Source organism: Danio rerio, chromosome 20 (assembly GCF_052040795.2).
Source record: "Danio rerio strain M-AB ecotype USA chromosome 20, GRCz13ab, whole genome shotgun sequence".
Taxonomy (NCBI): Eukaryota; Metazoa; Chordata; class Actinopteri; order Cypriniformes; family Danionidae; genus Danio; species Danio rerio.
This window is the reverse complement of record NC_141040.1, coordinates 32,798,001-32,824,960: the sequence shown is the minus strand read 5'-3', so window position 1 is coordinate 32,824,960 and position 26,960 is coordinate 32,798,001. Positions and strand designations below refer to the sequence as shown.

General features: G+C 36.2%; 3 protein-coding genes across 12 annotated transcripts in view; all 3 read right to left on the bottom strand.

The window, feature by feature from the left end:
• The window catches only part of LOC147839360 (uncharacterized), a 963,858-nt gene that overhangs the window by 485,113 nt on the left and 451,785 nt on the right, over positions 1–26,960 (bottom strand). The gene's annotated exons all lie outside the window — the stretch shown is intronic.
• Positions 1,794–20,459, bottom strand: slc10a1 (solute carrier family 10 member 1). 9 transcript variants are annotated; one of them, XR_015518492.1, is made up of 7 exons: positions 20,247–20,403; positions 12,622–13,309; positions 7,522–7,936; positions 5,004–5,208; positions 3,795–3,977; positions 3,497–3,696; positions 1,794–2,186 (listed from the first exon to the last, which is right to left on the bottom strand). XR_015518492.1 is itself a non-coding variant. In XM_087298310.1 (7 exons), exons 3-7 carry the CDS (start codon positions 7,905–7,907, stop codon positions 2,125–2,127), a joined length of 1,032 nt encoding a protein of 343 aa, XP_087154436.1. In that variant the 5' UTR covers positions 7,908–7,936; positions 12,424–13,309; positions 20,247–20,459; the 3' UTR covers positions 1,794–2,124. The 9 variants fall into 9 exon arrangements, 5 of the variants coding, with proteins under 5 accessions (XP_087154436.1, XP_087154437.1, XP_087154435.1 ...); XM_087298310.1 differs by having other exon boundaries at positions 3,799–3,977; positions 12,424–13,309; positions 20,247–20,459; XM_087298311.1 differs by having other exon boundaries at positions 3,799–3,977; positions 20,247–20,409.
• Positions 15,084–19,796, bottom strand: LOC137488585 (rho GTPase-activating protein 1). 2 transcript variants are annotated; one of them, XM_087298312.1, is made up of 7 exons: positions 19,075–19,439; positions 18,754–18,871; positions 18,465–18,671; positions 18,205–18,382; positions 17,922–18,048; positions 17,685–17,764; positions 15,084–17,528 (listed from the first exon to the last, which is right to left on the bottom strand). In XM_087298312.1, exons 1-7 carry the CDS (start codon positions 19,093–19,095, stop codon positions 17,378–17,380), a joined length of 882 nt encoding a protein of 293 aa, XP_087154438.1. In that variant the 5' UTR covers positions 19,096–19,439; the 3' UTR covers positions 15,084–17,377. The 2 variants fall into 2 exon arrangements, with proteins under 2 accessions (XP_087154438.1, XP_087154439.1); XM_087298313.1 differs by lacking the exon at positions 18,465–18,671 and having other exon boundaries at positions 19,075–19,796.

Below are 26,960 nucleotides of genomic sequence, written 5' to 3'. Positions count from 1 at the left end.
AATGGTCGTTCCCAACTGAGCCTGATTTCTCAAGTTTTTTTCCTTCACTTTTGGCAATTGGTGAAGTTTCTTCTTTGCCGCTGGCTTGGTTGGTTAGGAACTTGTGGATTGTGCATTGATAGATTTGCTCTTCAGTGTTTGGACTTTCAGCAGTGAAATTTCAACCACTGAACTGAACTAAACTCTGAAAACTGAACTGACACGCTTTCAATTCATTAGAATTTCTGCCTTGACTCAATCTTCATTGTAAAAGCGAGTCAGTCTTCTAGCCAAAGATTTTTTGGATGTATGCATTTTCTCCATTTAATAAATTGAATGGAGATTAATTAAAGGTCCAAAATTCATATTTGGAGATGTTTAAAATCCACACAACCCTAGCTGACTAATAAGGGCTCTTTATAGCAAAGCAAGGAGTCATTTTATACTTTATAATTCTAAACGTGAGTATTTAAAATAAAAATAATCTGTCAATAGGTAGGTAGGTTGTCTTAGGTCTTACACAACAGGTCAGAAATGTCACTGCATGGATTTATGGGCTTTCCGTTCCCTTTTTAAAGACCCTGCAGATTCCTGTAGTGCTAATCAGTGTTGTCCTGTTTATCCTACAGTAATGATCACATCGCATTCTCAAATCAGGGCCACATGTAGAAAATGTTACCATAAAGACTCACTTAAAAAGATAAAGATGAAGTTGTATAAGCCAGGTTATCAATTTATGTGGAGATAAATGATTTCTCATGACATAAAAAAAAGTTATGCCAATTTTGTGCATTTCCAAAATGTTTTCTACCATCAGGTGGCTAAACCATGCTGGCAATAAAGTAGCTTTTGCCTCACTTTAAATAGGCTGTTGCTGCCCGTCCTCCTTTTTCAGAAGAAATTGGAGCCTTTTCAGTCTGTACCTTGGTAGCTTTGCGGACAAATATATGGCTTTGATTTCTTAATTAAATGAATATATGTGGCATTTTAGTACTTAATCATAAATGTTTATTATACTGTTAAACGTTTAAAAAACCTTGACGGTTTAATTTCCTGCAACTGTCAAATACAAATAAGATTACTGAAAGCACACCAAAACACACAGGCTCACATAATGTTGCTTGTGTACAGTATATGAAGGCACAAAATTGCAGAAATCACATGTATATCAGTACATTAGTTATGTGAATCGGCTTCTCTTGGATGTGCAGACAACACATTACTACCTCAGCTTTTGTCTGCAATTACCTGAATTCTGTATATTATTAAGTACATTTCAAGAAGAAAACATGTGACATCTTTTATTGCTAAACTCCCTTTTTTGTGTTTTGAAAAAAAAAAAAAAGATCTTTTTCACATTTCAAAGGTATCAAAAGGGGATAGTACACCCCAAAAAAATTAACATTTCCTGACCATTCATTCTCCTTCGGCTTAGTCCCTTTATTAATCAGGGGTCACCACAGCAGAACTTATCCAGCATATGATTTACACAGCAGATGGCCTTCCAGCTGCAACCCAGTACTGGGAAACACCCACACACCCTCTTTCACACACATACACTATGGGCAATTTAGTTTATTCAGTTCACCACCTCGGCTGGGTCAGTTGGCATTTCTGTGTGGAGTTTGCATGTTCTGCCCGTGTTCGCGTGGGTTTCCTCCGGGTGTTCTGGTTTCCCCCACAGTCCAAAGACATGTGCTATAGGTGAATTGAATAAACTAAATTGTCCATAGTGTATGTGTGTGAATGAGAGTGTATGGATGTTTCCTATCCATGGGAAAGGGCATCCGCTGCGTAAAACATATGCTGGATAAGTTGGTGGTTCATTCCACTGTGGCGACTCCTGATTAATTATTGGACAAATCCAATAGAAAATGAATGAATGAATAAACAGCTTTTTAAAATGAGTTTCATGTAAGATTGGAGGACAGTACTGATGATAAAATTAGCTACATTTATTGCTATTAGAACAATTTCGAATAAAAAACAACAACAAAAACAACATCAGCATCAGTATTGACCGTTCAGCTCCATACTAGTTAATGTTTCCCTCACTCTCTCTGCTCTTTACTAAAGATTGCAATAATCAATTCACCTTGCGCTCATGCCTGTCTGTGGTGTTTTTTTCACTGTGACCTTCAGATGTCATTGCTGGGGCTCATTCGTCACTTCAGCTGCTCTTTCTACTGTTCTGTAGGCTTGTGTTCCTGCAAAAGAAAAGAGAAAACTATAAATAAATAAGTATAAATATATAAGACTTCAAATTATATATGTTGCTTCCAAAGTGGGGGTCGTGAGACAATGAGCGTGGGTCACTTAGTGATATCTTATAGTCTTATATAATTAAACTATTAGAATTGCCTTATTTAATCCTTAACCTACAGAAGACAAAATAGTATTTAATGGTTACATTAAAACAACAACATGTAAATTAAAAGCCATCAGCCTTTCAAGAAGATTTTGATCATTGTTTTGACTACTGTAGTTCATATTGGTGTGTGTGTGTGTGTGCGCATGTTGTGTTCAATGTTTGTATGTTTATAAACACCTTCGAGGAAAGTGGGGGTCGCCAGACACTAATTTTTATTTTGGGGGTCGCGGGCCTAAAAGTGTGGGAACCCCTGTATTATATCATCATCACCATATTATTGTCACGATTACCAGTGATCGTCTCTCATAAGGATTTCACTAACAATAACCATGGACATTCACTTTGCAGAGTCTTGTTATCTGTCACAGTGACATTACAACGCGGTTTCCTCTGTCAGCCTTTGCTGTGTTTTTGATCCTTTGCCTTTCTTACTTGTTTAATTCTGTTTGCTGCCTGCCTCTGCCCATCTGCCTGTTATTTGACTATGATTCTGGATTGTCTGCATATATCTGTTAGCACCTGAATTGACCCTTGCTTGCCTGACTAAGAATAAACCTGCACGTGGATCCAAACTTCTGTTGTTGGTGTCACTCCCTGTGGTTACAATTATCAATTACAATCCCGTTTAGGTGGTTAGGTAAGTGGATTGTACCATTTTTAATCATCTACGACTTTTTCCGCTTGTTAAGAGTGACGTCATACGAAGTGACTTCCGGGTCCAAGCGCTCTATCAAACTATGGCGAAACAAATGAAATGGTAATAATACACGTTTACAAAGCGATTGTAAAACTTTCGAAAATCACGATCACAATATATATATATATATATTCATACCTAATATCCGATGGCCAAAAAGTGACTATCCTTTTTTAAAATAGTTTAAATTTTGGTGTTTGTGATGCAGCAAGAGCAGATGCTGATGTGTACACTATGATTTTATAGAAAATTCACGTTAAAGTGTGATATGACTAAAAAGGGGCCATAAATTAATATTTTCTCAATTCAAATAAGTAGCGGCTTGGACCCTAAACTTTATTCCATACGTCACCAAAACGTCATGACTTAACAAGCGGATTAACTTTCCTATACCAGAAATGTATTTCTAGTTCAAGGTTACTGCATTCGGTCTATATTCAGTTTATAACCTTTTTGAGATGGCCTCAGTTTCTGATGGCATCTGAACAGGAATATAAAGATCAGCGCCTCGACAATCTGGAACACAATGTAGATGACTGGAAAGAAGTACAGCCGACCAATGATCTCAGCGGGAAAGGCCACCTTCAGGATTGTGGTACAAAGCTGGATGTTTTGACAACCGACCTCCATAGACACAGTCCGTCTGCAACTGAGGATGCAAGAGCACAAATGCTTTAAAAAAAGAGTCTTGTGGATTATAGTTAGACCCATTACAGGTTGTGTCAGAATTCCATGCGGTGGACATACATACGGTTCATTCATCCTAAACAGTGCGGACAGGATATATCCAAATATGTATCCAGTCAACGGCATCAATGCAGCAGTGGCTACAAGTTGAGATGACAGTACTTTGAAAATCTGTCCTCCATCAGCCACACCAGCAAGTACGCCAATCACAATGCAAGAGATCAGCATGAGCGTCAATCCAGCCTATATAAAACAGAAAAAATAGCAGAGAATATGCTTGCATTTACTTACAATTGCAATACTTTATCAAGTATTTCAGCAGCCAGAGGTTCTGTTGTGTGCAATACCTCAATTTGCATGTTCAAGCAGTATACCAAAATCCTTAGAGATCCCATTGTAATTGACCTATTGCCTGCAGTTTGATTGACAGGCAGCAAATCAGGAAGCAGATATTCTGTAACCCCAACCCCCTCCCCATCAATAACCGCCATTTTGTCCAACATGTGTCATAGTACATTAAAAATGTAAATTAAAAAGTAAATAATGTGGGCGCAGAAATGTAAAACATGAATGAATTGTTAATTTTTGCAGTATTGCATCATCCTGTTTCATCTAGCTCCTGTTTAAAACAATTTTAGCATGCTCAAAGACTAGTGTGACCATGGTTTAAGGATGCAGGATGTGCCTTGTTGCCTTAAAAACTCCGCTTTCAACTTTTATGAACAAAATATTGAATCATTCACACAATTGATTTGTTCAAAAATGCTGATTCATTGTAAATGTATAGAGGAAAGTTAATCAAATCCATTCACCTCATAGGAAAACAGGAACGATACTAGCATCCACACCCATGTACAATATTTATTCAATGCAATGTTGAATTGTATTCTAAGCATATACTTCTGCTCAATGGTCTTTAAACCTTAACTCTTTTAAGCAGGGTGAATACCTGACTAGCTATTACAACAATTCCAGCAATATTGTTTCTCTATGTCAATATATTTGTTGTGTGAACTTGTATGATTCATTCATTTATTTTATTTTCAGCTTAGTCCCTTTATAAATCTGGGGTCGCCACAGCGGAATGAACCGCCACAAATGTGATTATTATATTGGAATTATGTCTAGATGTAACTTCAAGCATAGCACACATTTATGGTCCGTTCTGCAGACTTTTACCTGGGAAATCTAATCATTTTAAATTAGGATCCAAACAATACATGGCAATAATACATTCATTTATTATGTCATGCATAAATTATGACCCACCTGGGTGATGATCTTAGAATACTGGGGCACTCGGTAGTTGAGTAGGATTCCAATTCCACAGGGCACCAGGATCAAAATAAGAGAGAAAATGATTCCAGTGAAGGGAACAAAATCCACCAGGTTTGAGAAACCCCAGCTGTACAGGTAGAGCAAGAGGGGCATCATGGCCAACGCCAGGACTGTGGAACAAGCGGTCATCACAATACTGGGAGAAAGAGAGAGAGAAAATACTCAAATAAGAGAGTATGTGCTTTCACTCTGATGACTTGCTCAAAACAACATATAAATCCACTATTAAAAATAAAGTTTTTTTACAGCATTGCCATAGAAGAACCATTTTGGTTTTCTAGAAAACAACAATAAAAAAACAACAACAACAATGAATGAACATTAGAAAGCCGACTTGCTTATTCTGAAGAAAGTTTAAAACGTGTGAACTGAAGAACCACTGTAAAACCTCTTGGAATGTTTCACGAGTGTTCATGAAACCATCAATGCCAGCAAAGAACCTTTATTGTGTAGTATTTAGTGTGATATAATATATGTAGTTTTAACAAATCAGATACAAATTTCAAGAAACCACTGTAGATTTACATCAAACGTATGCAAGCTTATGAGCTTAAAAGCATGTGTGTTCTAAAGAATCTATAGATAAGATCTTATAAGATCTGTTAATGCGCAAAAAGTTATTTATATCGTTTACAGAAAATTATAAATATCCTCGCATTTGCACTTATTGATGCACTGCGCTTAAGAGGACAGCACTAGACAAACACGAAGAAATTATTTTTAACCGAACACAAAAAAATAAAAACTAGAATAAAATTAATGTGACTAATACATTATCCAGAAGTGTAATGTCAAAATTATAATCACACATAGACGTATATCTATTATACAATAGTTCTGTCTGGTTCTTGATCTGATTGGCTGATATATTCTGCAACAGCACTCATTCAGCCTCTTCACCCTTGTGTATTACTCCGCCCACATACAGCGACAGAGGATAAACTACAGGTTGATAATATTGCTGCTGTTGGACAAAATAATATACTTTTGAGTGATTTTAGTTGAGAATGTTGTTGTTTCGATTGCAACTATGTAGTTTATTTATAAGGATAGTGCCTATTTTTAAATATTTATTTTGGGGGATTTTGTGACTAAAGAAAGTGACGAACGTTCCGCCACAAGATGGCGACAGAAACCGCATAATAAGTACTTGGAGATAGAAAAACTCAGCGTTTTCTCAAAGTAAATTTGAAATTACAGCTGAAAAAAATCGCTATAAATAAGGTAAGTGACATTTAAGTTGATCTTTCTCTTATGTATTTTGTAGTGCTGTATATATACGTCAGAAACTGGTGGACTCTGCTTTGCTTTGGCTTTTACAGGGTTATTGTGATATCCCTATTGCAACAGAGAAATACTGTGAAATCTCAGTAGATTGATGGCATTTCATGCCATTCAGCATTATAATCTTAAAATGTGAGCAAAAATAACCTGTTTTGATATCACTTTAGACATTACGCTAGAGGATCATTCAAATACTAGCTCTAAAGTGATGTTTGTGAAGTAGCAAGGTTTCTGCTGTTCTGACTGTCAGCTGCAGATGTAAAGAAATGGTGGAGGCAAAGTAGTTCCTTGTACAAAAGGGTTTTTGAGACTGTTTGTGTTTGATTTTCTTTTTTATATACACGATCACAGGTGGGGCACACTAAGGCACTTGGCCTGTGTCCTCGAGCCAACACAATCCTCCCATTAGTGCCAATATACAGCCATATTGCACTGCTACTGTATGTTTTAATGCAATAAATTAAAACTACATGGAACTCATATCATTATAGAAAATAATGAAATTAGAAAACCACAAGAATAAACCTGCAAGATTATCTACCAAAAACATCCTGTTAATTATGCAAGATTTTAATAGATAAAAGTTGTTTTTATGCTTTGTTTTTCAAAAGAATTATTTTTGATAACAAAACATTTCATATATTATACTAAAAAATTAAGGGAGTTTTTTTTACAGTACTGAAGAACCATTTTTGGTTCCCCAAAACACCTTGAGGTGAACAGTTAAAAATAATATAATACTGTACGAAAAATAAGTTTAAAATAATTTCTAATTCTGAAGAACGTTTATTAAAAAAAATCAAAACCCTTTTCTATATGGATATACAGTATAGAAAATTTTTGGATGTTTAAGTTTCTTCATGGAACATCAACGCTAATAAAAGTTGTACTGCAAATTGTTTGATAGTATATGTAACAAATCTAATTCAAGTTCCAAGAACCACAGAGAACTAACTTTAGTTTGCATTCATCTTATGCAAGCACATGGGCTTATAAAACACGTGCTGCTGTTTTTGAATTATTTCTCTAATAGCAAATCAAATAATTTAAAGAAAATCATTCATTGTAAACATGCTTTTTTTTTGCAGATCATAATCTCAATAAGGCAAAGTTCATCTCTCCCTCATTAGTCTGCAACAGGACTGTTTATTGTCTAAGCAATTACCTGAGGTTCATGTCTCCCTGGAGGGCCAAAGCAAAAATGTTTGAGAGGTTTCCTCCTGGACAGCAGCCACAAATTAGCACAGACAAACTCTCCATAGGACTTAACCGAAACAGCTTTGCCAGGCAGAAGGCAGTGAAGGGCATGATGCCATACTGAGCCCCTACTGCAATCACCACTCCTTTGGGTTTCATGAGATGATCCTTGATCTTTGAGATATCCATTGTGCAGCCCAGAGACACCATGGTGATAAAAAGAAGGACAATTAAAGCCAAGCGGATGACCATATCCGCAGTTTCATTAAATGTAGAGTCATTTGCCGTGGTGTTTACACTCCAGTCGAAGCTTGAAAGGTTCAATTCAGTAGTTGGATTAATTGTGACCACCATTTTTTGAGATCTTGGAGATGTTTTTTATGCTGCGAGAGGTAAAAACAGAAGGTTAAGTAAACCAGTACAATACAATAACAGTAGGACAGTTGTTAAAAGCATGCTTGCTTTCTAGAAAGATTCATCTCAAGCCTACCGTTGAGTCAGTACTTGCAGGATCTTCTCAGAAAGCCAGAGTGAGCGAAGTGGGAGGACAAAAAAGTTTGCTATCTGTCCTCTAGGCTGGTGCATTTTTTTTCAAACTCATTGTTACTTAACCCTTTGATGGCTTAGCTGTTTTACCATATTTGCATTTGATATAGTATGGTCATTTCTGAATGCAGATATACAAATCAGATATAGTTGCTTATATATTTAGTTTCACTTTTTTATTATTATGCAAATAAAGAAAACAGACAGAGAAAAAAAAAACATACCAAGAGTAATCAGGTAAAAGTAAACAGTACAAAGAAAAACATACAAAAATACATATACACAAATACATACAATACAAATAAACACTAATTAATACATACACACAATACATCAACTTCTATGGAAAAAAAGAAAGCGCCTTTTATCTTAAAAGTGTAATAAAATTGTATTTATTTCAAAAGAAAAAAAAAATATTTCTCTTTATTTCATTGCAAAAAACAACCTAGTTATCCAAAATCTACTTATTTATTACTTGAAACCAATTTAAAAAAACGTTTCACAAATTTGAAGTGAGTTTGTGAACTGAAACTTGTATAGATTTTGATAAGCATCACACTTACTCGAAGTTTAACAACATTACGCAGACTGATGTCGCAAAATAGAAATGTGTTCTTTCCCATCCAGGTTTCAAAGCTAAAATCTTTGCAAGGTTGTGATTTTCATGTCGTATGCAACTCTCTGTCTGTAACCACATCCTACATAATGCAGCACTATCTCACATGAGAGGCCAATGGAAGATTCTTGTTTCACAAAAAAACAAGTCTCAAACCACAATGTAAAAGAACCAACTTTTTTTTATTTATTTCCAGTTGGTCCTCCTCTTACGTTTAAATGTCTCGTAATGTCATATAAGTTTGGTCTTCATGGGAAATTGTAAAAGATAAAGAATCCAATGGGATCCAGTGGGTAGCAAAATCACCTCACAGCAAGAAGGTTGCTGGTTCGAGCCTCGGCTGGATCAGTTGGCATTTCTGTGTGGAGTTTGCATGTTCTCCCCGTATTGGTGTGTGTTTCCCCCGGGTGCTCCCCCACAAGTTCAAAAACATGTAATATATATATATATATATATATATATATATATATATATATATATATATATATATATATATATATATATATATATATATATATATATATACTACATTTGTTAATTAATTAATATATTAATTATATTATATTAATTAATATATATATTAATCGCATTTAAAATACTGAAATGTGTAATTTTGGTTATTCAAATGTAAAATTAATGTAAACGCAAGACAAAAACTATTTAAATTCAAAATATAATTGTTTATTAGAATTTTTGTTTAACTTGTAACAGATTTTTTCATGTAAATAACACACCCACAATAAACCATCAAGATCCTGGCTTGACAGCCATATTTATTACAGAAATAAAAACACAGGCATGTTAATACCATTTAAATTTCAAATCAATCAGTGCCAATAAAGAAAACATTGAATTCCATGTTGGATTCTAAGTGGACTGCAAAAAATGCCAAAATAGGCATTGCAGATACGGAAATTGGAAAATCATAATAACAATAAAGTATTGAATACAAACAATTGCACTTAATGTAAAGTTGTATTGCTGTGAGTTGAGAACATTAATTATAAAGTAGAAACAATTTTTCTCAATCCTCTACATTCATCCAGTTCCTAAGACAGTCCAGTCCAGACATCCCAAATCTCCCGGAAGTTGCGGGAGTATTCGCTAATGCACAGAGACTCCCGGATGCCCGCAAATGAATGATAATCTCCCAGAAATCTGCCAAATGATTAAATACAGTTGAAGTCACAATTATTAGACCCCCTTTGAATTTTTTTCTTTTTAAAATATATCCCAAATGTTGTTTAACAGAGCAAGGAAATTTTCAGTGTGTCTGATAATATTTTTTTCTTCTGGAGAAAGTCTTTTTTTTATTTTATTTCTGCTAGAATAAAAGCAGTTATAAATTTCTTTTAAAGCCATTTTAAGGTCAAAATTATTAGCCCCTTTAAGCTATAATTTTTTCCGATAGTCTACAGAACACACCATCGTTATACAATAACTTGCCTAATTACCCTAACCTGCCTAGATAACCTAATTAACCTAGTTAAGCCTTTAAATGTCACTTTAAGCTGTATAGAAGTGTCTTGAAGAATATCTAGTCTAATATTATTTACTGTCATTATGGCAAAGATAAAATAAATCAGTTATTAGAAATGAGTTATTAAAACTATTATGTTTAAAAATTAAACAGGGTGCTAATAATTCAGGGTGCTAATAATTCACGGTGCTAATAATTCAGGGGTGCTAATAATTCTGACTTCAACTGTAAATGTGCTGTATTCTGACCAACCTGCTCCCTTGGTCGCAAACCTAGTTGTGATTTTGCTGCATTTTTCTGCTTCTACGGCCAGGGCTCTTCTTCTTTTCATGCACTTCCTCTTTGCTCCTCCTTTCTGTTTACGTTCCGTGTTTTTGCCTGACTGAAGTTGTAGCTAGTATGCAAATAGCTAATCTGGCAGTGCATCGCTGAAATGATTGGACCTTATGGTAATCGCGATCGCCTGATTCGTGGTTTGAGGTGTCCATCAAGCTGCAAGCAGCCTATGGCATGTCGAGGTGAGGTAATTGACGGCACGGCGGCAGGCCAGATTGACCGTCAAGCCACCGGGAAATGTCAGTGCTCCCGATGGCCAGTCCGCCCCTTGCCCCCACCGCTCTTCAGGTACGTCGCGCGCAACTCACCTCCACCGATCTTCATGTACATCTCGCGCGCACACTCCCCTACTCAGATACGTTGCTCACTCCACCCCTGACACACAGACATACACAACGTGCCTGAGCGGTGCTTCCTTGGCCTTATCCATGTTTCTTTGCATGTTGAACACGTCCGCCACAACAGGAAGTAAAGAAAAAAAAAAACCTGCAACTGCGTTAATTTTTTTTTACGCGTTAATTATTTCAAATTAATCGCATGCGTTAACGCACTAATTTTGACAGCACTAATATATATATCGTTTTCCAATAAACCTAGATAACATAGGTTTTTGCATAATATCCGGAAGCATAACATTATGCGCTAATACTTCAAAGGAGTTAAACATAAGTCCGTTTCTCTGATAAACATTAAGAATATTACTAAAGATTGATGCAACTCCACCACCACGACCAGTTTGACGAGCCTCATGTTTATATAAGAAAACTGGAGGAGTTGCTTCATTTAAACTAATATAAGCCCCTTTCACACATACAGACCTTTCCGGAATATTGCCGGCAATTTTCCGGAAAGGTTGTATGTGTGAAGAGGTCCTTTTTGAAAATACCAGTAAATTCGTTCCGGCTATTTTCCGGAAAGAGATGTTGTAACATTACCGGCAATTTGGCGGAATGCTGCGCTGTGTGAATGCAGAAGGAAGATTGCCGTAATAAGCGCGTGCACGTCTAGAACGTGCTGACGTGAGACGTCTGCTTTAGCCAATCACAACAGTCAGACGCATTTACGTCCGCGTGGTTTGTGAGAATAAAAGCCTTTAAATATTTTTCCAGACACATTTAGCTGCTAGAAGTTAGTCAGATCACGTTTATATGTTCTTCTTAATGCCAACTGTGTAAATAATCATCGATGACATGCTTATGATAAGCCGCTGTTTACCTTCAAGCTTGGTGTGTGCCTGTGAAACAGCCTGTAAGCACCACCACACACACATATTATGAACATCTTGACATGCGAAAGTGATCTTGCGAAAGTTGTTCACAATATTGATCATCCACAGAGTTTGTAATTTAGTCAAATGTTTACAAACACAAGCGCAGCCGTTTAAAGCTCATTTGTGGTGAATGATGTCAGAATTTACCGGTATTTTCTAATGGATGTGTGAATGCTCTTTTCCGGAAAATTTCCGTAACGTCCTCGCCTGTGTGAACAGCGCTTTTTTGAATATACCGGTAAAGTCGTTCCGGAAATTTTCCAGATATTTACCGGTATCACTGTGTGAAAGGGGCTTTAGTCATTTTGTTTCAGGCAGGTTTCAGTGAGACAGAGTGCATTAAGATTGTTATCTGTTATAATTTCATTTATGATAAGTGCTTTAGGTGCTACTGACCTGATGTTTAGGAGATCAAGCTTTACAAAATTTGTATTTTCACTTTTTACCGTTTTTCTGGTTTGATTTTTAATAGATTAATTCTGGAGCACACAGTACGTTTATTTCTTGGTCTAATAATATGAGGAACAGACATAGTCTCTATGGGGCTAGCCAGATATGCATTACTGGTATTTATGTGGGACGAACAAGAGTCTATATGGCTATAATGTGAATTTTTACTTACTAGTCAGATAGAGCGAAGCGTCCTGGAGATGTTGTCCGACAAGAGTACAGCTCCAGCTCGACTGGGGTGCAGGCCGTCAGCACGGAAAAGCCGAGGACGCTCCCAGAAAAGATTCCAGTTTTTGGCAAAGAGCCATTTCTGTTCTTTACACCATGTTATTAGCCATTCATTTAGAACAAAAAGTCTACTGAACCTTACATTTCCTCGGCAAGAGGTAGGAAGCGGTCCAGAAATGATGATCTGCGTGGCGGGTGAGGTGTGTCAAACCGTCTCGATCAGGCTCCTGAAGTCCTTTTTCAGGATCTCCGTCTGCCGGAGCCCGGTGTCATTTGTCCCCACGTGGAGGATGACAGCAACGAGGCTTTTGGCAGCGCTCAGGATTGTAGGTTTCTGTGTAGAAATATTCTTAACGCGGGCACCAGGGAAGCAGAAAGTGCGTACTTTGTTACCTTTGGAGGAAGCGGCATGGAAGTGGCAAACTATGGAGCCCTCGATGATAGCCACATCGCAACCTGTCTTGTGGAGAGGGGCGAAGCGGTTTTCCTTGGAGATCTCGAATACGGGAGGAGGAGGTGTTCTGCCCAGGGACCTGGTAAGCACCTTAAGCGACTACACCAAGGGGCCGTGGCAGCCAGGTGTTAGCGTGAACGACGCCTGGGCAAACTGTGTCTCCGGTGTGCTAGACAGAGACACTCACGGTGTTGAGGTAGAGGAAGTGTTGTGGTTGTATCGTCCACTTACCTCAGATGAGGCAGCTGCAGCATGGGGCACAACGAGCAGGGCTCGTTGTTCCCAGAGCCGCGCCCGCTTCACCTCGAGGCAGCGAATCTGGGACTCTACTTCTTCCAGCTCCAGCTTCAACGCCTCCATTGATGCTTCTCCTGCACTTAAAGGCAGACACACAAGCAACATTGTACAAGGTGAAGAGCAAAGCCAGTAAGTGAGAAAATTGATGAATGGAAGAGGTCAGTAGCTTTAGCTGACTAACGGTGCTAGCAGGCTAAAGCTAAAAACATCAAGCGAATGCTCGAGGGACAGAACGTTTTAAAGCAGATTTGTTTGTATAAATGTATTAAGGGTTTGTTTACCCTAAGTAGGAGAAACAACTACTTTACAACTACTCTACGTTACAAATTGTGATGAAAAGGGAAGTTTACTGGGAAGAAGGAATGTAGTTCGTTAAGTTAATCACTCCACATAATAATTAGCAAAACTAAATATAAATCCATCGACAGATAGCAGATTGCCTTGTCCTGGCATATTTGGGTGCTACTGGTCATTTAGAAAACTAAGGTCTATGTTCGTTCTTGGAGCCAACTGTGGAAACAAAGCAATCGAAAAAATGTTTAGCCTATGATAAACTGCTGGAAACCGCCAACATTTGACTCCAAAATTCTGGGAGAGCAGGGGGTGGGTCACAGGATTTTTGAGGTTTTAGTAACTGTAGTACCATATAACGGTTCTCAGGCGTTGGTGTGTAGGAGACTGGACCAAAAAGATGAGAACTGGGGGGTGGATGTACGGGAGTTTTCCAGGAGAAATAACAAAACGGGTGGTTGGCTGGAGATAGATGTGATATACTCGAGCTGCGTTCAAGTGTGCGATGTGCGCGCACGCAAAGGGGAGTGGTTTGTCCCGTGAGTCAGAACACCGGCCTATTGGAAAGACAGGATGACACTCGTCATTAATTTATGTACATATCCAAAAAGGCAATTCATGATATCTAAAATGTGACAAACCAATTTTTACTAGTAGAAATTCATTCGTTGTTATCGACAATTCAATTTGAATGGCAGCCTATGGTGACTTTTTACTAGTGAAAATGTAATTGTTGATATCAATAACTATAGTTTTTACTAGTGGAAATGCAATTGTTGATATCAAAAATTCAGTTGTTGATATCAAAAATGCAAATTTGTCAGTACTATGCACATTGGTGAATTCATATATGCACATATCCAAAAAGCAATTTGTGAAATTTGAAATAACAATTACTAGTGAAAATTCAATTTTAACTTGTAAGAATTAAGTTACAGATATCAAGAAATATGTTTATTACTAGTTAAAATTAAATTTTTGATATCATGAATGTTTTCCTCCGAGTAATGACGTCATTTTTGATATCAAGAATTCGGGTTTGTACTAGTGGAAATGCAATACCTGATATCAACAATCAGCTTTTTTCATATTAAAAATATAATTTTTGATATCGAAAAATAAGTTTTAGCCATTTTGACTTATTCATTCATTCCTTTTCTTGTCGACTTAGTCCCTTTATTAATCCTGGGTCGCCACAGCAGAATAAACGGCCAACTTATCCAGCAAGTTTTTTACGTAGCGGATAAGTTTCCAGCCGCAACCCATCTCTGGGAAACATACACACACACACACTCATACACTACGGACAATTTAGCCTACCCAATTCACCTGTACCACATGTGTTTGGACTGTGGGGGAAACCGGAGCACCCGGAGGAAACCCACGCAAACGCAGGGAAAAAACATGCAAACTCCACACAGAAACGCCAACAGAGCCAAGGATCGAACCAGCGACCCAGCGACCTTCTTGCTGTGAGGCGAACTTGCTACCCACTGCGCCACTGCGTCGCCCATTTTGACTTCATTATTTTATATTTATTATTTATAACTTATTTTCTGACTGGAATTTAAAAAATCTGCATTCCTGATATCAGAAACTAAATTGTTGATATCAAGAATTATATTGTTACTAGTAAAAATGTCAATTCCTGATAACAAGAACTTAATTTCACTAGTTGAAATGTTAATTCTTGATACCTGCAATTATATTTCAACATGTTACATTTGTTATTTCTGATATGTAAAAATGTATTTCTGATATCAACAATTAGGGAAATTATTTTTGATATCAAAAATTACTAATTTCACTAGTAACAATTACATTTATGATACCAGAAATTAACATTGTCACTAGTGACAAACTGATTGTTGATATCAAAAATAATATGTTTACTAGTTGAAAAGTATTTTTTTGATATCAACAATTTAATTCCTAATATCAACAAATAAACTATTGATATCAACAATTACATTTTTCATATCGACAACTAAATAATTGATATCAAGAATTGCATTTCAACTAGTAAGAAATCAATTCTTAATATCAACAATTAAATGTGAATGGCAGTCTATGGTGATATTTAACTAATGAAAATACAATTACAGATATCAAAAATTGAATTGTTGATTTCATAGATGTAATTGCTGATATCAACAATTAAATTGTTAATATCAAAAAGGTTAATTCTTCATATCAACAATTAAATTTTTGATATCAGCAATTACATTTATGATATCAACAATTACCATTTTGATATCAAAACTGAATTGTTGATATCAAGAATTAAATTGTTGATATCAAGAATACCTATCCTGAGGATGAATAAAAGTTAAAACAGCTTGCCATAGACTGGACAGACATGTGTCACACATGCAAAAACCACAAATTCGAGAGATGAGGTTCTTCATTGCGTACAGTCTGCATTGCGTACAGGTGTTGAAAGTGGAACCTCATTGGCTAACCATTTCCACATTTTTTGGGCTTGCCCACAAATACAGACCTTCTGGTATGAAATAGTGACTGAAATAAAAACATAACTGGGGAAGAATTGGACTACTCATTTATTACATTATATCTTGGGAAAATACCAAAAATTATTTAAACTATTGACAAATACTTCATTCAGATCCTTTTGGTAAGTAGCAGAAAAGCCATAAATCGAAAATGGTTTCAGGCTGATCCTCCAACAAGGGCTCAATAGAATTGTAATGGAGAGACTGACTTTTAACCTACTGTAAGATTTGATTTTAAAAAAGTGCAACAAATACTGGCAAAAATGGTCTGAGTATGTGATTGTAAACAATTTGTGATAATGTACTTCAAATGTATTGACTTTATTTTGTAACCCATATGACAACTGCTTTGTTTCTTGTTTTTTTTCCTTCTGTATTTTTTTTCTCTTCTAAATAAAAAAGTAATAAAAAAGGACAGAATAAATGAGAATATCCCATTGAGTAAAGGCGAATTGGAAACTAATTATTGTGATCCAACATTAGCTTCGCACTTAAGGATGAAATGATAAACATTTCAAGTGAAGGAAAATCCACTTGTATCCTAAACAAGAGTTATTATCTTTATAGCATGTGTGTTATATACACATTGCTGCTGATTGGACATTTTTGACACAGCCACTAAACAAGAGACTAAATTAATAGTGAATGACTGGGTTTTTCTGCACAATGAGTTTCTGTGACAGTGTTACTCGTGTTACTGTATTTGAGGTAATAGCTGCAATGATTGACATAATTTTATCGTTTTTAATGTATTTATTTATGTAGAATTTAAATAGCAGACTAACAAATGTTGTTCATGGTGCTACAGTCTATTTTTGCCTAAAATCCAATGCCATGAGTAAGGTGGTTTCAGAACTTTAATTAAAAGCTAGAAATTTTTAATCCAAATATTAAATATAAAAGTTAATTAAAATATTTCATGATAAAAACTTTACACTTTTAATTTTGCACACTAAAGATGTCAATGCAGTTAGTTGCTGTTAATTTATCAGGTTTAGGGTGTTCTTAAGTGAACAGTTTTGTAACACCCACGTTTATGATGTTGTAAATCCATTTAAGGATATGAACATTTGAGTACAAAAAAACAGAAGTATACAGTAAGAGTATGCAGACATAAAGAAAGAGAGAGACACCAACTGACTGAAGATGACAAGCTTTATTTCAGTCTGCTTCAGAATCAGCATCTGCCTTGTCTTTGTCTTCATAATCAAATCTGTGATTGCACCTCACGTCCAGGTGACGTCCTCACATTGGTGACCCTCACCAACATCTGTGCCTTCCGGTGACCCTCACCAACCCCATTGTTTACTGGTGACCCTCACCCTCCCTCAGTCTCTCACTGGCTATGGAGACATGCATTGAACATCACCAGCCGCAGAGGGTTTTTCACTCTCTTCCACTTTGCGCCTGCCATTGCAGGAGCCAAATTTTTGCCAAAAATGCAAAAATTGTCTTCTCAGACGCCCAAGTCGCCCAATTTTTAGTGGCTTTGAGCTTTAAAAAAACAAACACATCACAAGTATGAATATGGATGACTAGCATTCCACAATACATCAATGTAAACCTATGTGTGTACATTTATTGGGGTATATATATGAGGTATGTGAGCAGTATCAGTCTGTAGTGTGTGTTTGTGTTTAGAATCTGTACCTGGTCTCTGTGAGAAGCACCTGCTGGACACACTTTTCAGGAGTGAAGTCCCCTCCCGCCTCAGACACACTGTCTCCCTCCTCAAACACACAAAACCCATTTTTCAGTCTCACACATAAACTAAACCAAAACAATCATCTATCATTGTTTTCATCAGTTTAACAATATCCTGATTCAATTTAAAAACCTGTCACACACACAAATGATATCATTTGACAAACACAAGTATTAACTCACTGCTGTGTTGGTGGCAGATGCTTGAGGGTACATATTGGGCAGTAGATGTCTGAGGTTGTCCAGCATGTACTCCGTAAAGCTGATACACATCTCCTCTTCCTCAAGCTTTGTGGGGCCTTGAGGAACACTACACAAACACACACATAACAAAAGCATGTTACATTAATAAATGTACCAGACACCCAACTGTCTATTATGACTGACAGCTCCATTTCACACAGACTTTAAGTTATGTCATAATGTACAGACACCATCAGCTGAATACAGATATACAAACACTTACTGAAAGAGGATCGGCCCAAATTCTATGGACAGGTTGGTGGTGGTCATGCAGTTGGCATGACTCTCGGCAGCCACTCGGGACAGGAAGAACGTTAGAAAGCAGAGGATGTTGTAATTTTCCTCTGGAAGGGTATCCAGTACTTTCTTCACTGCCTTGTGACGTTTGCTAAGTCTGAACACTGCAAGATAAAATATTTCCAGAGTTGAACAATTTGATAAAACTATTTTGATGTGGAGCAAGCTCACAAAACCTTCACTTACTCCTGAACACTTTCAGCAGTTCAAACATGAATGGCTCTGGAATGAGACCACCGGGAAGAGTCCTGAGGAAATGTTTCAAGACGTAGGCTGAGGAATGAACATCCTCAATGCTCATTTTTGGGAAGCCTCCACGATCAAAACATTTCCTCAGTTCATACTGCCGCAATACTGTACCACCAACCCTGAACAGGCCTCTGGTACTGAGGCCTACACACATATTTCACAAATACAGTCTCAGCATACGTGACAAACACTTGGAAACACTGTCAAACACCAAGCTAGCACTCACCATGCTTCTCGAGGAAGCGTACTAGGTGTGTGAAGGCCAGAGGAAGCCCCTGTCTCATCTGTCCGGTCTTCCTCAGATGTGACAAGGGAACACCGAACACCTTGCTCGGTGCTTCCTCCTGCACAAGAAAGAGGGTTAGAAATGAGAAAGTGAGTGCACATACAGCTGTCTAATGAGTGTGAACTATTAGTAACTATGAGTGTACGTTTAAACATAAAATGTATTATCTTTCTCCACACACACACATTAAATTTAATACTAACAGCAAGCATTTGTGAATTACTAGTAGGCCTAATAGTATGTGTGAATATTTATACTTACACACAGGGATAAAACTCCCATTATGGGGGTTTTGCTAAGCAACCAAATCCAAGGGGTGTCCAAAGCCGTCAGTCGAAGTCAGAAGAAAAGGGTCGTTACCGGGAAATCCAAAACCGTATCCGAGTGTCAAAGTGAAATCGCAAATCCAAAGCCGTAGTCGAAGTCCGAAAAAAGTGTCAAAAACCGTGAATCAATAACCGTAAATCAATCGAGAAATCGCAAATCGCACAAAACCACTAACCACAACCAACGCCAGAACACCCAACAAAGAATTCTAATAAAGTACGTGCATATAACCCTGCCGCAGCTCTCACGTCATTAGAACGCGTTCTATTTAGAATGTGAGGATTAACTTTTAGTTTACTAAGATGTCCAGCAGTAAACCATTATTATGTGTACATATCAACATGAATAAACTACACATACATGTATCATAAGCTGAAGCGCGCTTTACAACGACAAAACGCGCTTCAACTTAAGATCCGTTAAATGTAGTTTGTTCAGCCTTGCAAAATGTTTAATGTACATTGTATTAAACCCAGTTTGCAAAGCTGAACAAATTATACAACTAACGTTAAACATAAGTATTAATTTAATATATATATTTTTTCTAATAATACTTTGTATTGTAACAACATGATATATAAATAAAATATTAACACCACGTTATTACCCGCGTTATTAACACACGTTTAGCACACTTTGAAGTAACTTAGTGTATTATAAAGTTACGTATTTATACTTTTAGAAAAATATATTTGAAAAATTATTACAGCCTATTTTAACTTTATTTAAAAAGCTAGACAGCTTAAACACGTTACAATTCCCAAAGTAATAAAATAAACAAACTTTTGTACAATTCATATTTAAAAGTTGTAATACAGTTAAGTTATAAATATATAAATAATTTTAAGGTTAAGCCACTAACCTATTTTCAGAAAGTGAAATAAGTTATGACAGAAATGGTCCTACTAAACCTTATTGACTGCCGATTTTTGTTGACAGATATCCTTATGTGGACATTAGTTTTGTCTTTAATTATTATTTTATACCCGTACAACTTTTTAAATGTTAGGACTTTCAAGGCTAAGTTAACGTTAACATGGGCGCGTTAGCCTTCTTAGCCAAAAGCATTATTAGCTATAGCTTATAAAGCACACATTGAACATTACCGATAGAGAGTGATCCATCAGATGCTGTAGGTCAATAATGTTGCGTGAAGAAATCATGTTGTCAGAGTAAAATAACACAGTAAAAGAACATTACTCGATTAAAGCTTCAATCTCCTCACGAAACTCCCGCTCAGAGTTAATCACAATTAATAACGACAATCTTAACGGCACTTGCACGCTCCGTGTGGCTAAAATCAAACTACAGTGCAATGCATTCTGGATCCCATTGATTTCTAATTTTTATAGCTTCCGACAATTCACAAAAAAGAGCCACATAATGATAAATAATGTTATGATAGCTAGTTATAATTGAATTACTTGTTACAGTTACAGTTATGAAATAGTTTGATAACACGCAGGAAATATGCATGGGCTAATGAGATGAGCACATTGAAATTGTCTATAGTAATAGATAGAGTCTTGAAGGGGTGGAACATTTCAGATACTAGAGAAAATGGGTTTGGTTATAAGATTGAAAGATGGAAAACTGAAATATGAGGTAATGTCATTTTTTATTTTACTTATTTTTTTATTCATTTAGGTAGAAGCGACAAGTAAGCATGGAAGGTTAGATCTTCGTTGCAATCTTCTTAATGCAAAATTTTGTCATTGTTTTGGAGCACACTATCTTATAGATGTCCTTAGAACTAACATATTGGCCTCTAACAGACATTTCATGAGTTATCAGACACATTTGGCCTAGAGAAGCAGGATTTTTAGAAATTACTTTATAATAAAAAAATAAAAATAAAATTTAAGGATGATTATAATTTGATCACATTATTTCCGGATGCATACATAAAAGAAGAAAACAAAAAAACTTGTCTCTAAAATATATAAATGCATTCAAAACAGTAAGACTCATTCATCAAATTGCAAAAAACAAAAATAGGAGAAAGAGTCAAACCAATAATTAACAGACGAAGGTGAATTGGGTAAGCTAAATTGTCCATAGTGTGTGTGTGAATGAGTGTGTGTGGATGGTTCCCAGTGATGGGTTACAGCTAGAAGGGCATCCGCTGCATAAAACATATGCTGGATAAGTTGGTGGTTCGTTCCACTGTGGTGACCCCTGATTAATAAATGGACTAAGTTGAAAAGAAAATGAATGAATAAAAGGATCTAATGACAATACAACCAAAAACAAAACTGACCATTTACAATTGAATTATATGACAATTATAGCTATAATAATAATAATAATAATAATAATAATAATAATAATAATAATAATAATAATAATAGAAATAATAATAATTGAACTGGGTGCATTCATTTAACAAATTCATGAATATTTTGGCTTATCACATGTATTATAGTAATTAAAATGCATCATTATCATTAAAGTTCATTATACAATCATTATACATCATTAAAGTTAAAAGGTACAACAAAATGTTTGTGTCACAGATTGAAGTTTTTAACAAGACTGGACGTCAGATATGCAGTTTATTTATAAAGATATTTGAAAATGTCTTGATTTTGCGAAGATGTTGGGGGTATGAGCACCAGGACAATTCAGTGCTCATGAACCTACAGAGAACAGACTTACCCCAGACACTTCTGGAATCTTCCAAAGACTTCGCTTTCTGTCTCTAGTGTGGTTATTTTGGGAATATCTAAAGCCAATATTTGGTCTCACTCACCTGTTTGTGAGCAAACAGTGAAGCTGATGATTTCAGCACTCTGCCTTTAATAACAGTGGCTTTTGTTCAATACATAATAAGTGCATATATCATGACACATGATAAAAATATATCTTTTTCATGTTAAAACAAGTTTTTGTCCTAACAATCTGTGATGGTATGTCTAAAAAATATATTGATTCTATAAATATTCTATTGCCCATGACGTTGTGGCAAAACAACACCATAAATCTCAATGACCCTAATCACCTCAGGTCTTGACCTGACTACATGTTGTAATGTAGTGTAAATGTAATGTAATATGTGTATTTATATAGTGCATTTATTGTCTATGGCCATACACCCAAAGTGTTTCACAATCATGAGGGGGTCTCTCCACACCACCACCAGTGTGCAGCATCCACTTGGATGATGATGTGACGGCAGCCACAGGACAACAGCATCAGTGCGCTCACCACACACCAGCTATTGGTGGAGTGGAGGGACAGTGATAGAGTCAATTCAGTGGATTGGGATGATTGTAAGGCCATGACTCTTAAAGGCCGATGGACGAAATTTGGCCAGGACACTCTTTATGAGAAGTGCCATGATATTTTTAATGAGCACAGAGAGTCAGGATCTTGGTTTAACGTCTCATCCAAAAGACGGAAGTCATCGTAACTGACTCGAGTGGGCAAATGCTCACATTTGATGGCTTCTGGCATTGCTGATGTCAAAGAGGTGAATCGAATGGTCCATGGTGTCAATGCTAAGGTTATGGTATGTGCAGGCTAGTGTTATGGACAATGAACACTGCTGCATGTTATTGATGGCATTTTGAATTCGCAGTAAAACCGTGATGCTGTGGCCCATTGTTGTGCCATTCACTTACAAACAGCACCTGATGTTGCAGCCTTATAAAGAACTGCCCCATGTTGCAAGGATCTGTACACTGTGCATCCCAGTCCTTGCACGCCCAGCAGACTCACCGGACATGTCACCCATCCATCAACTTCACACAGCCATTAAAGAGGAGTGGACATGTTCTGACTAATTAAATACATTATCATGTTAATTGTGCACTGGTGGAAACTCATATGCTCGAACATGGTGTTCGTTATGGACAAAAAAGCTGGAATCCAGTAGCCACTGACTTCTTTACCAAGGATGTCAATGCTACCTGTACCAATATTGTTCAAAATATCTTCTTTTGTGCTCAGTGGAAAAAAAGAAACTCATAAAGGCTTGGGACCACAAAAGGAGAGAGTAAATGATGAGTACATTTCCATTTTGGGACGAACCATCCCTTTAATCTGAAAAGTTTACTCCTGTAAGGCATTTTTGACTTCATAGTGACATCTAGTGTTGAATATAAGATACTTGCTAAACATTGTGTTTGGAAATAAATATTAAAGGTGTCTGTACACTTCATGATAAAACTAAATTAAAATAATAATTAATCAATTATTCCACCTATGAGTAATAAAAACAGTTTTACGCTCTCACTTGCATTTGACTAACATAATGCCACTTTGACATAATGAAGCACTCCGGCAGCATGCATCAGTTTGATTAATTTTACTTTTATTTGTTGTATATCATCTGTGCACTGCATTTCTCTGAAAGTGAAGCTGGTGGGAGAGATTAAGCCCCCTCAGGAGGAATGGGGGAAGGGACTGCTGTCGGGTCAATGCAGATTGTCTGAGCTCAGAGCTGCAACATACACAAAGCTGCTTTTTAGGGCAGTCACCCTCACCCTCATCAGACTCCTGTATTACACTAATGTTTAGAGAGCAGACTGTTGGCACTACAGAAATGGATCATTAGTAATGGAGGTAGACCATGAGGAATGACTGAAAGGAGTTTTGCTCTTAGGACTGTAATAGAATGCCATTATTGACACTCATGTTTTGCATATTTTGTTTGACCACAGTCGGCAAAATATGGGTTCAGAATGTTACATGGCCTCTTTGAACCTGTTTGAGTTTTGTCCTTCTGTTGAACACAAAAGAAAATATTTTGAAGAACGTTGAAAACCAGTAACCATTGACTTCCATACTACTTTAATATGTAAGTCACTAGTTACAATTTCCAGCATTCTTCAGAATAATACATTTTTTTAATACTCTTTTTTTAGGGTCTTAAAGGGTTTGCTGTGGTAGAGCAAAGGTGATAGATGTGTGAAAGGATCACTGACTGTGTTTGTGTGTTTCCTCCTGTTTGGTACTCTGACCTTGTGGGGCAGTGAACACAACTATGTGCTTGTTTTTACCCTTTTACTGATCCAGCGGCTCATATAATCCACCATTTAAGCTCCTTATCTGTAGCACTATTTTGAGGAGAGAGGGGGAAATACACTATCTGCCTTGCTTAAAGGGAGTCTGACAGCTGATCATCATGGACCATTTATTTACATCATGCACATTTTCTTTAAATATATACAAATTGAAAAAGAAAGAATATTGTGTGGTCATATACAACACCAATTCATGCCACTTAAAAGTGATTGGCTGTATTTGATCTAGATTAGGGTGCCCAAACTTTTTCTTATAAAGGGCCAAAAACCAAACTTGACTGAGGTTAGTGGGTCGAAGGTAAATATAGTTGCCATGGTAAATTTCATAATTTATTTAATAATGATTAGAAATGACTAGAAAACCTTGCTTTATATTAACTAATACAGTTTTTTTTACATTTAATAATTAACTTATTACAATAAAAACAAAACAATCTCATTTATAACAGAATTACACTAGTTTTTGCCTTGATTTGCTTGCTGTTGCTTCTGCATAGTTCTCTATTCGTCGAGTGACAGTATTTACATTTTAAAAATCTGATTCATTTACAACATTTAATTGAAACATTTCATTTCAGTTTGCTTTTTTTGTAGCTCAGCAATAAAACAAACAAAAAAGGTTACTTCAAATTAGAAATGATGATCTCTATGTTAAAGGCATTCGTCCCAACCCTCTCCATCATACTCACTGCTCCTCTCAGATGGCATGGGGGCCACATCGAAGGTTACAATAGGCCAACTTTGGCCGGCGGGCCCTACTTTAGGCATCATTTGTCTTATTTTGACTGCTATGTCTTCATTAATAAGTGAAAATAACCAATTGAAAAAGGCTTTAAGACCAAGTGGAATCCTTTATTGGCTGTCGCTTCGGTGAGACTTCAGTTTTGGCCAGTGCTAACAAATATTTTTATTTAACAATCTAACATAAGAGAAGTCATCTTTTGCTACGGGATTGTTTTTAAATAGAGAAAACATTTTACAGAACAAACATTTGTATTATAAATCTTCGACCTCATTCTTAAAATAAAAAATGAGCAATATAAAAGTGTGAAGCCCCAAAAGCGAACCATATTGAAATTGATTTGAATACTATTTTGGCTGTTGTTATCCAAGAATATTCAGATGTTTTGTTTTTTTTTTACAAGAGAGGCTAGACAAATTGTGAAGCTCTACATTATTATTATTATTATTATTAATATTATTATTATGCAATTTATAAATAAAATTATCGAAATGGACAAATTCTGACTGAGGAGTTGAATGTGCTGGCCAGTTTATTCTATGCCTAATAAATGGCATTAGACTTTATTTTTTTATTTAAAACATTAACAGATTCCTATTTTTTCTAATGATATATAATATAATAAATGTGTATTTTAAAAACAAGTGTTATTTCATATTTCTGTTCCCAGAGATGGGTTGCAGCAAGAAGCGCATCCGCTGCATAAAACATATGCTGGATAAGTTGGCAGTTCATTCCGCTGTGGCGTCCGAAGGAAATTAATGTCTAAGCCGAAAGGAAAATGAATATGTATGAATGAATGAATGAATGAATTTCATATTCCTTTATTATAAATTTTAAGGAAATACTTTTGGTGTATCAAAAAGTGTTTATGATCCATCCGACAAGCGAATCCAGCTAAAAATAGTGCTAAACATAATAATTAAATAGAAAATAAGGCGATAACTGCAAAAAGGTCCACATTTTGAGAAAAAAACAACCACCTCTTTCATCAGGCTGCTATGGGCCTGCTATTAAAGAATCAGGATCAGTTTTATTTTGAAATGCATTATATAGTTTTCTATGTTATAGTTTTCTTCTGAAATGATCTGCTGTATTTGATCTAGATAATTGATTAAAATTACAAAACTAAATACTTTTCCCTTATAATTTAAAGTTGAAACAACTGTCTATATAAAGATTTATTTTTGCCCGATCACAGTCATAACAACAGCAGTTGTTTGTTAAAGGGTTTTAAATTATTAATATTAAAGTATTTTCAGTAATCTCTGATCACACTATTGATAACAGTATAAAGTAGGCCCACTACTAATGAATCAAAATTGTGTTTTCTAAGACACAGCTTTATACTGTTATGAATAACACCATTATTAGAGAATCAGGATCAGTTCTGTTTTAAAATGAGATATGTTACATTAAATTTGTCATGACAACAAGTTTTCCTCTGAAATATTTTGTAGCTACAGAATTATTATTATGCTTTAATACAGCTGTGATAAAACCACCACATCCATAATAATCAAAATAGCCAAAACAACATTGTTTTTATTCTCCGGGTTTTTTTTATATAATTGTTATTAATAAAGTATTAGCAGAAACTGACATCCAAACCGTGCTGTTTTTGTTTGTTTATTTCTGTCATTTTAAACTGTCATCAAGTTCACATTTAAAGTAGGTCGTTAGAGTAACCATGTTTCTGTGTTTTTATAGCTCTGATAAGAGTACTAAAACAAGAATATTACCAATGGTCTAAATATTTTTATAGTTTGCAATTACTCACAAATATGCACAGTATTAGTGACCCACGTATTAGTCACAAACAACGCTGAGCAATCTCCACGTGTCTTGCTGGTTCCGAGACATGTAAATGAACTACAATTACCACCTCCCATTGCCACCATAAGGGCTTTCCTTCAACCCCATGTAGAGACTCCGCCCAGAAAAGCTGTCTGGGTGTTGTAGTCCTACACAATAGTTCCGTGGTTACATCCACCGACTGCGTAACTTAAACAAACGACAAGTCCCACGATGCTCTGCGGCGCAATCACAGA

What these genes read in the sequence shown, in the direction of transcription:
- slc10a1 (XM_087298310.1), bottom strand. Translation starts at nt 7,907, where the DNA reads ATGGTGGTCACAATTAATCCAACTACTGAATTGAACCTTTCAAGCTTC. An exon ending in CAGGGAGACATGAACCTCAG is followed by an intron (nt 5,209 to 7,521) that starts GTAATTGCTTAG and finishes TCTTTCTCCCAG; the next exon opens with TATTGTGATGACCGCTTGTT. An exon ending in CTGTTTAGGATGAATGAACC is followed by an intron (nt 3,697 to 3,798) that starts GTATGTATGTCC and finishes TTGCATCCTCAG; the next exon opens with TTGCAGACGGACTGTGTCTA.
- LOC137488585 (XM_087298312.1), bottom strand. Translation starts at nt 19,095, where the DNA reads ATGGGAGTTTTATCCCTGTGT. An exon ending in TGGGAGTTTTATCCCTGTGT is followed by an intron (nt 18,872 to 19,074) that starts GTAAGTATAAAT and finishes TTTCTTGTGCAG; the next exon opens with GAGGAAGCACCGAGCAAGGT. An exon ending in ACGCTTCCTCGAGAAGCATG is followed by an intron (nt 18,672 to 18,753) that starts GTGAGTGCTAGC and finishes ATATGTGTGTAG; the next exon opens with GCCTCAGTACCAGAGGCCTG.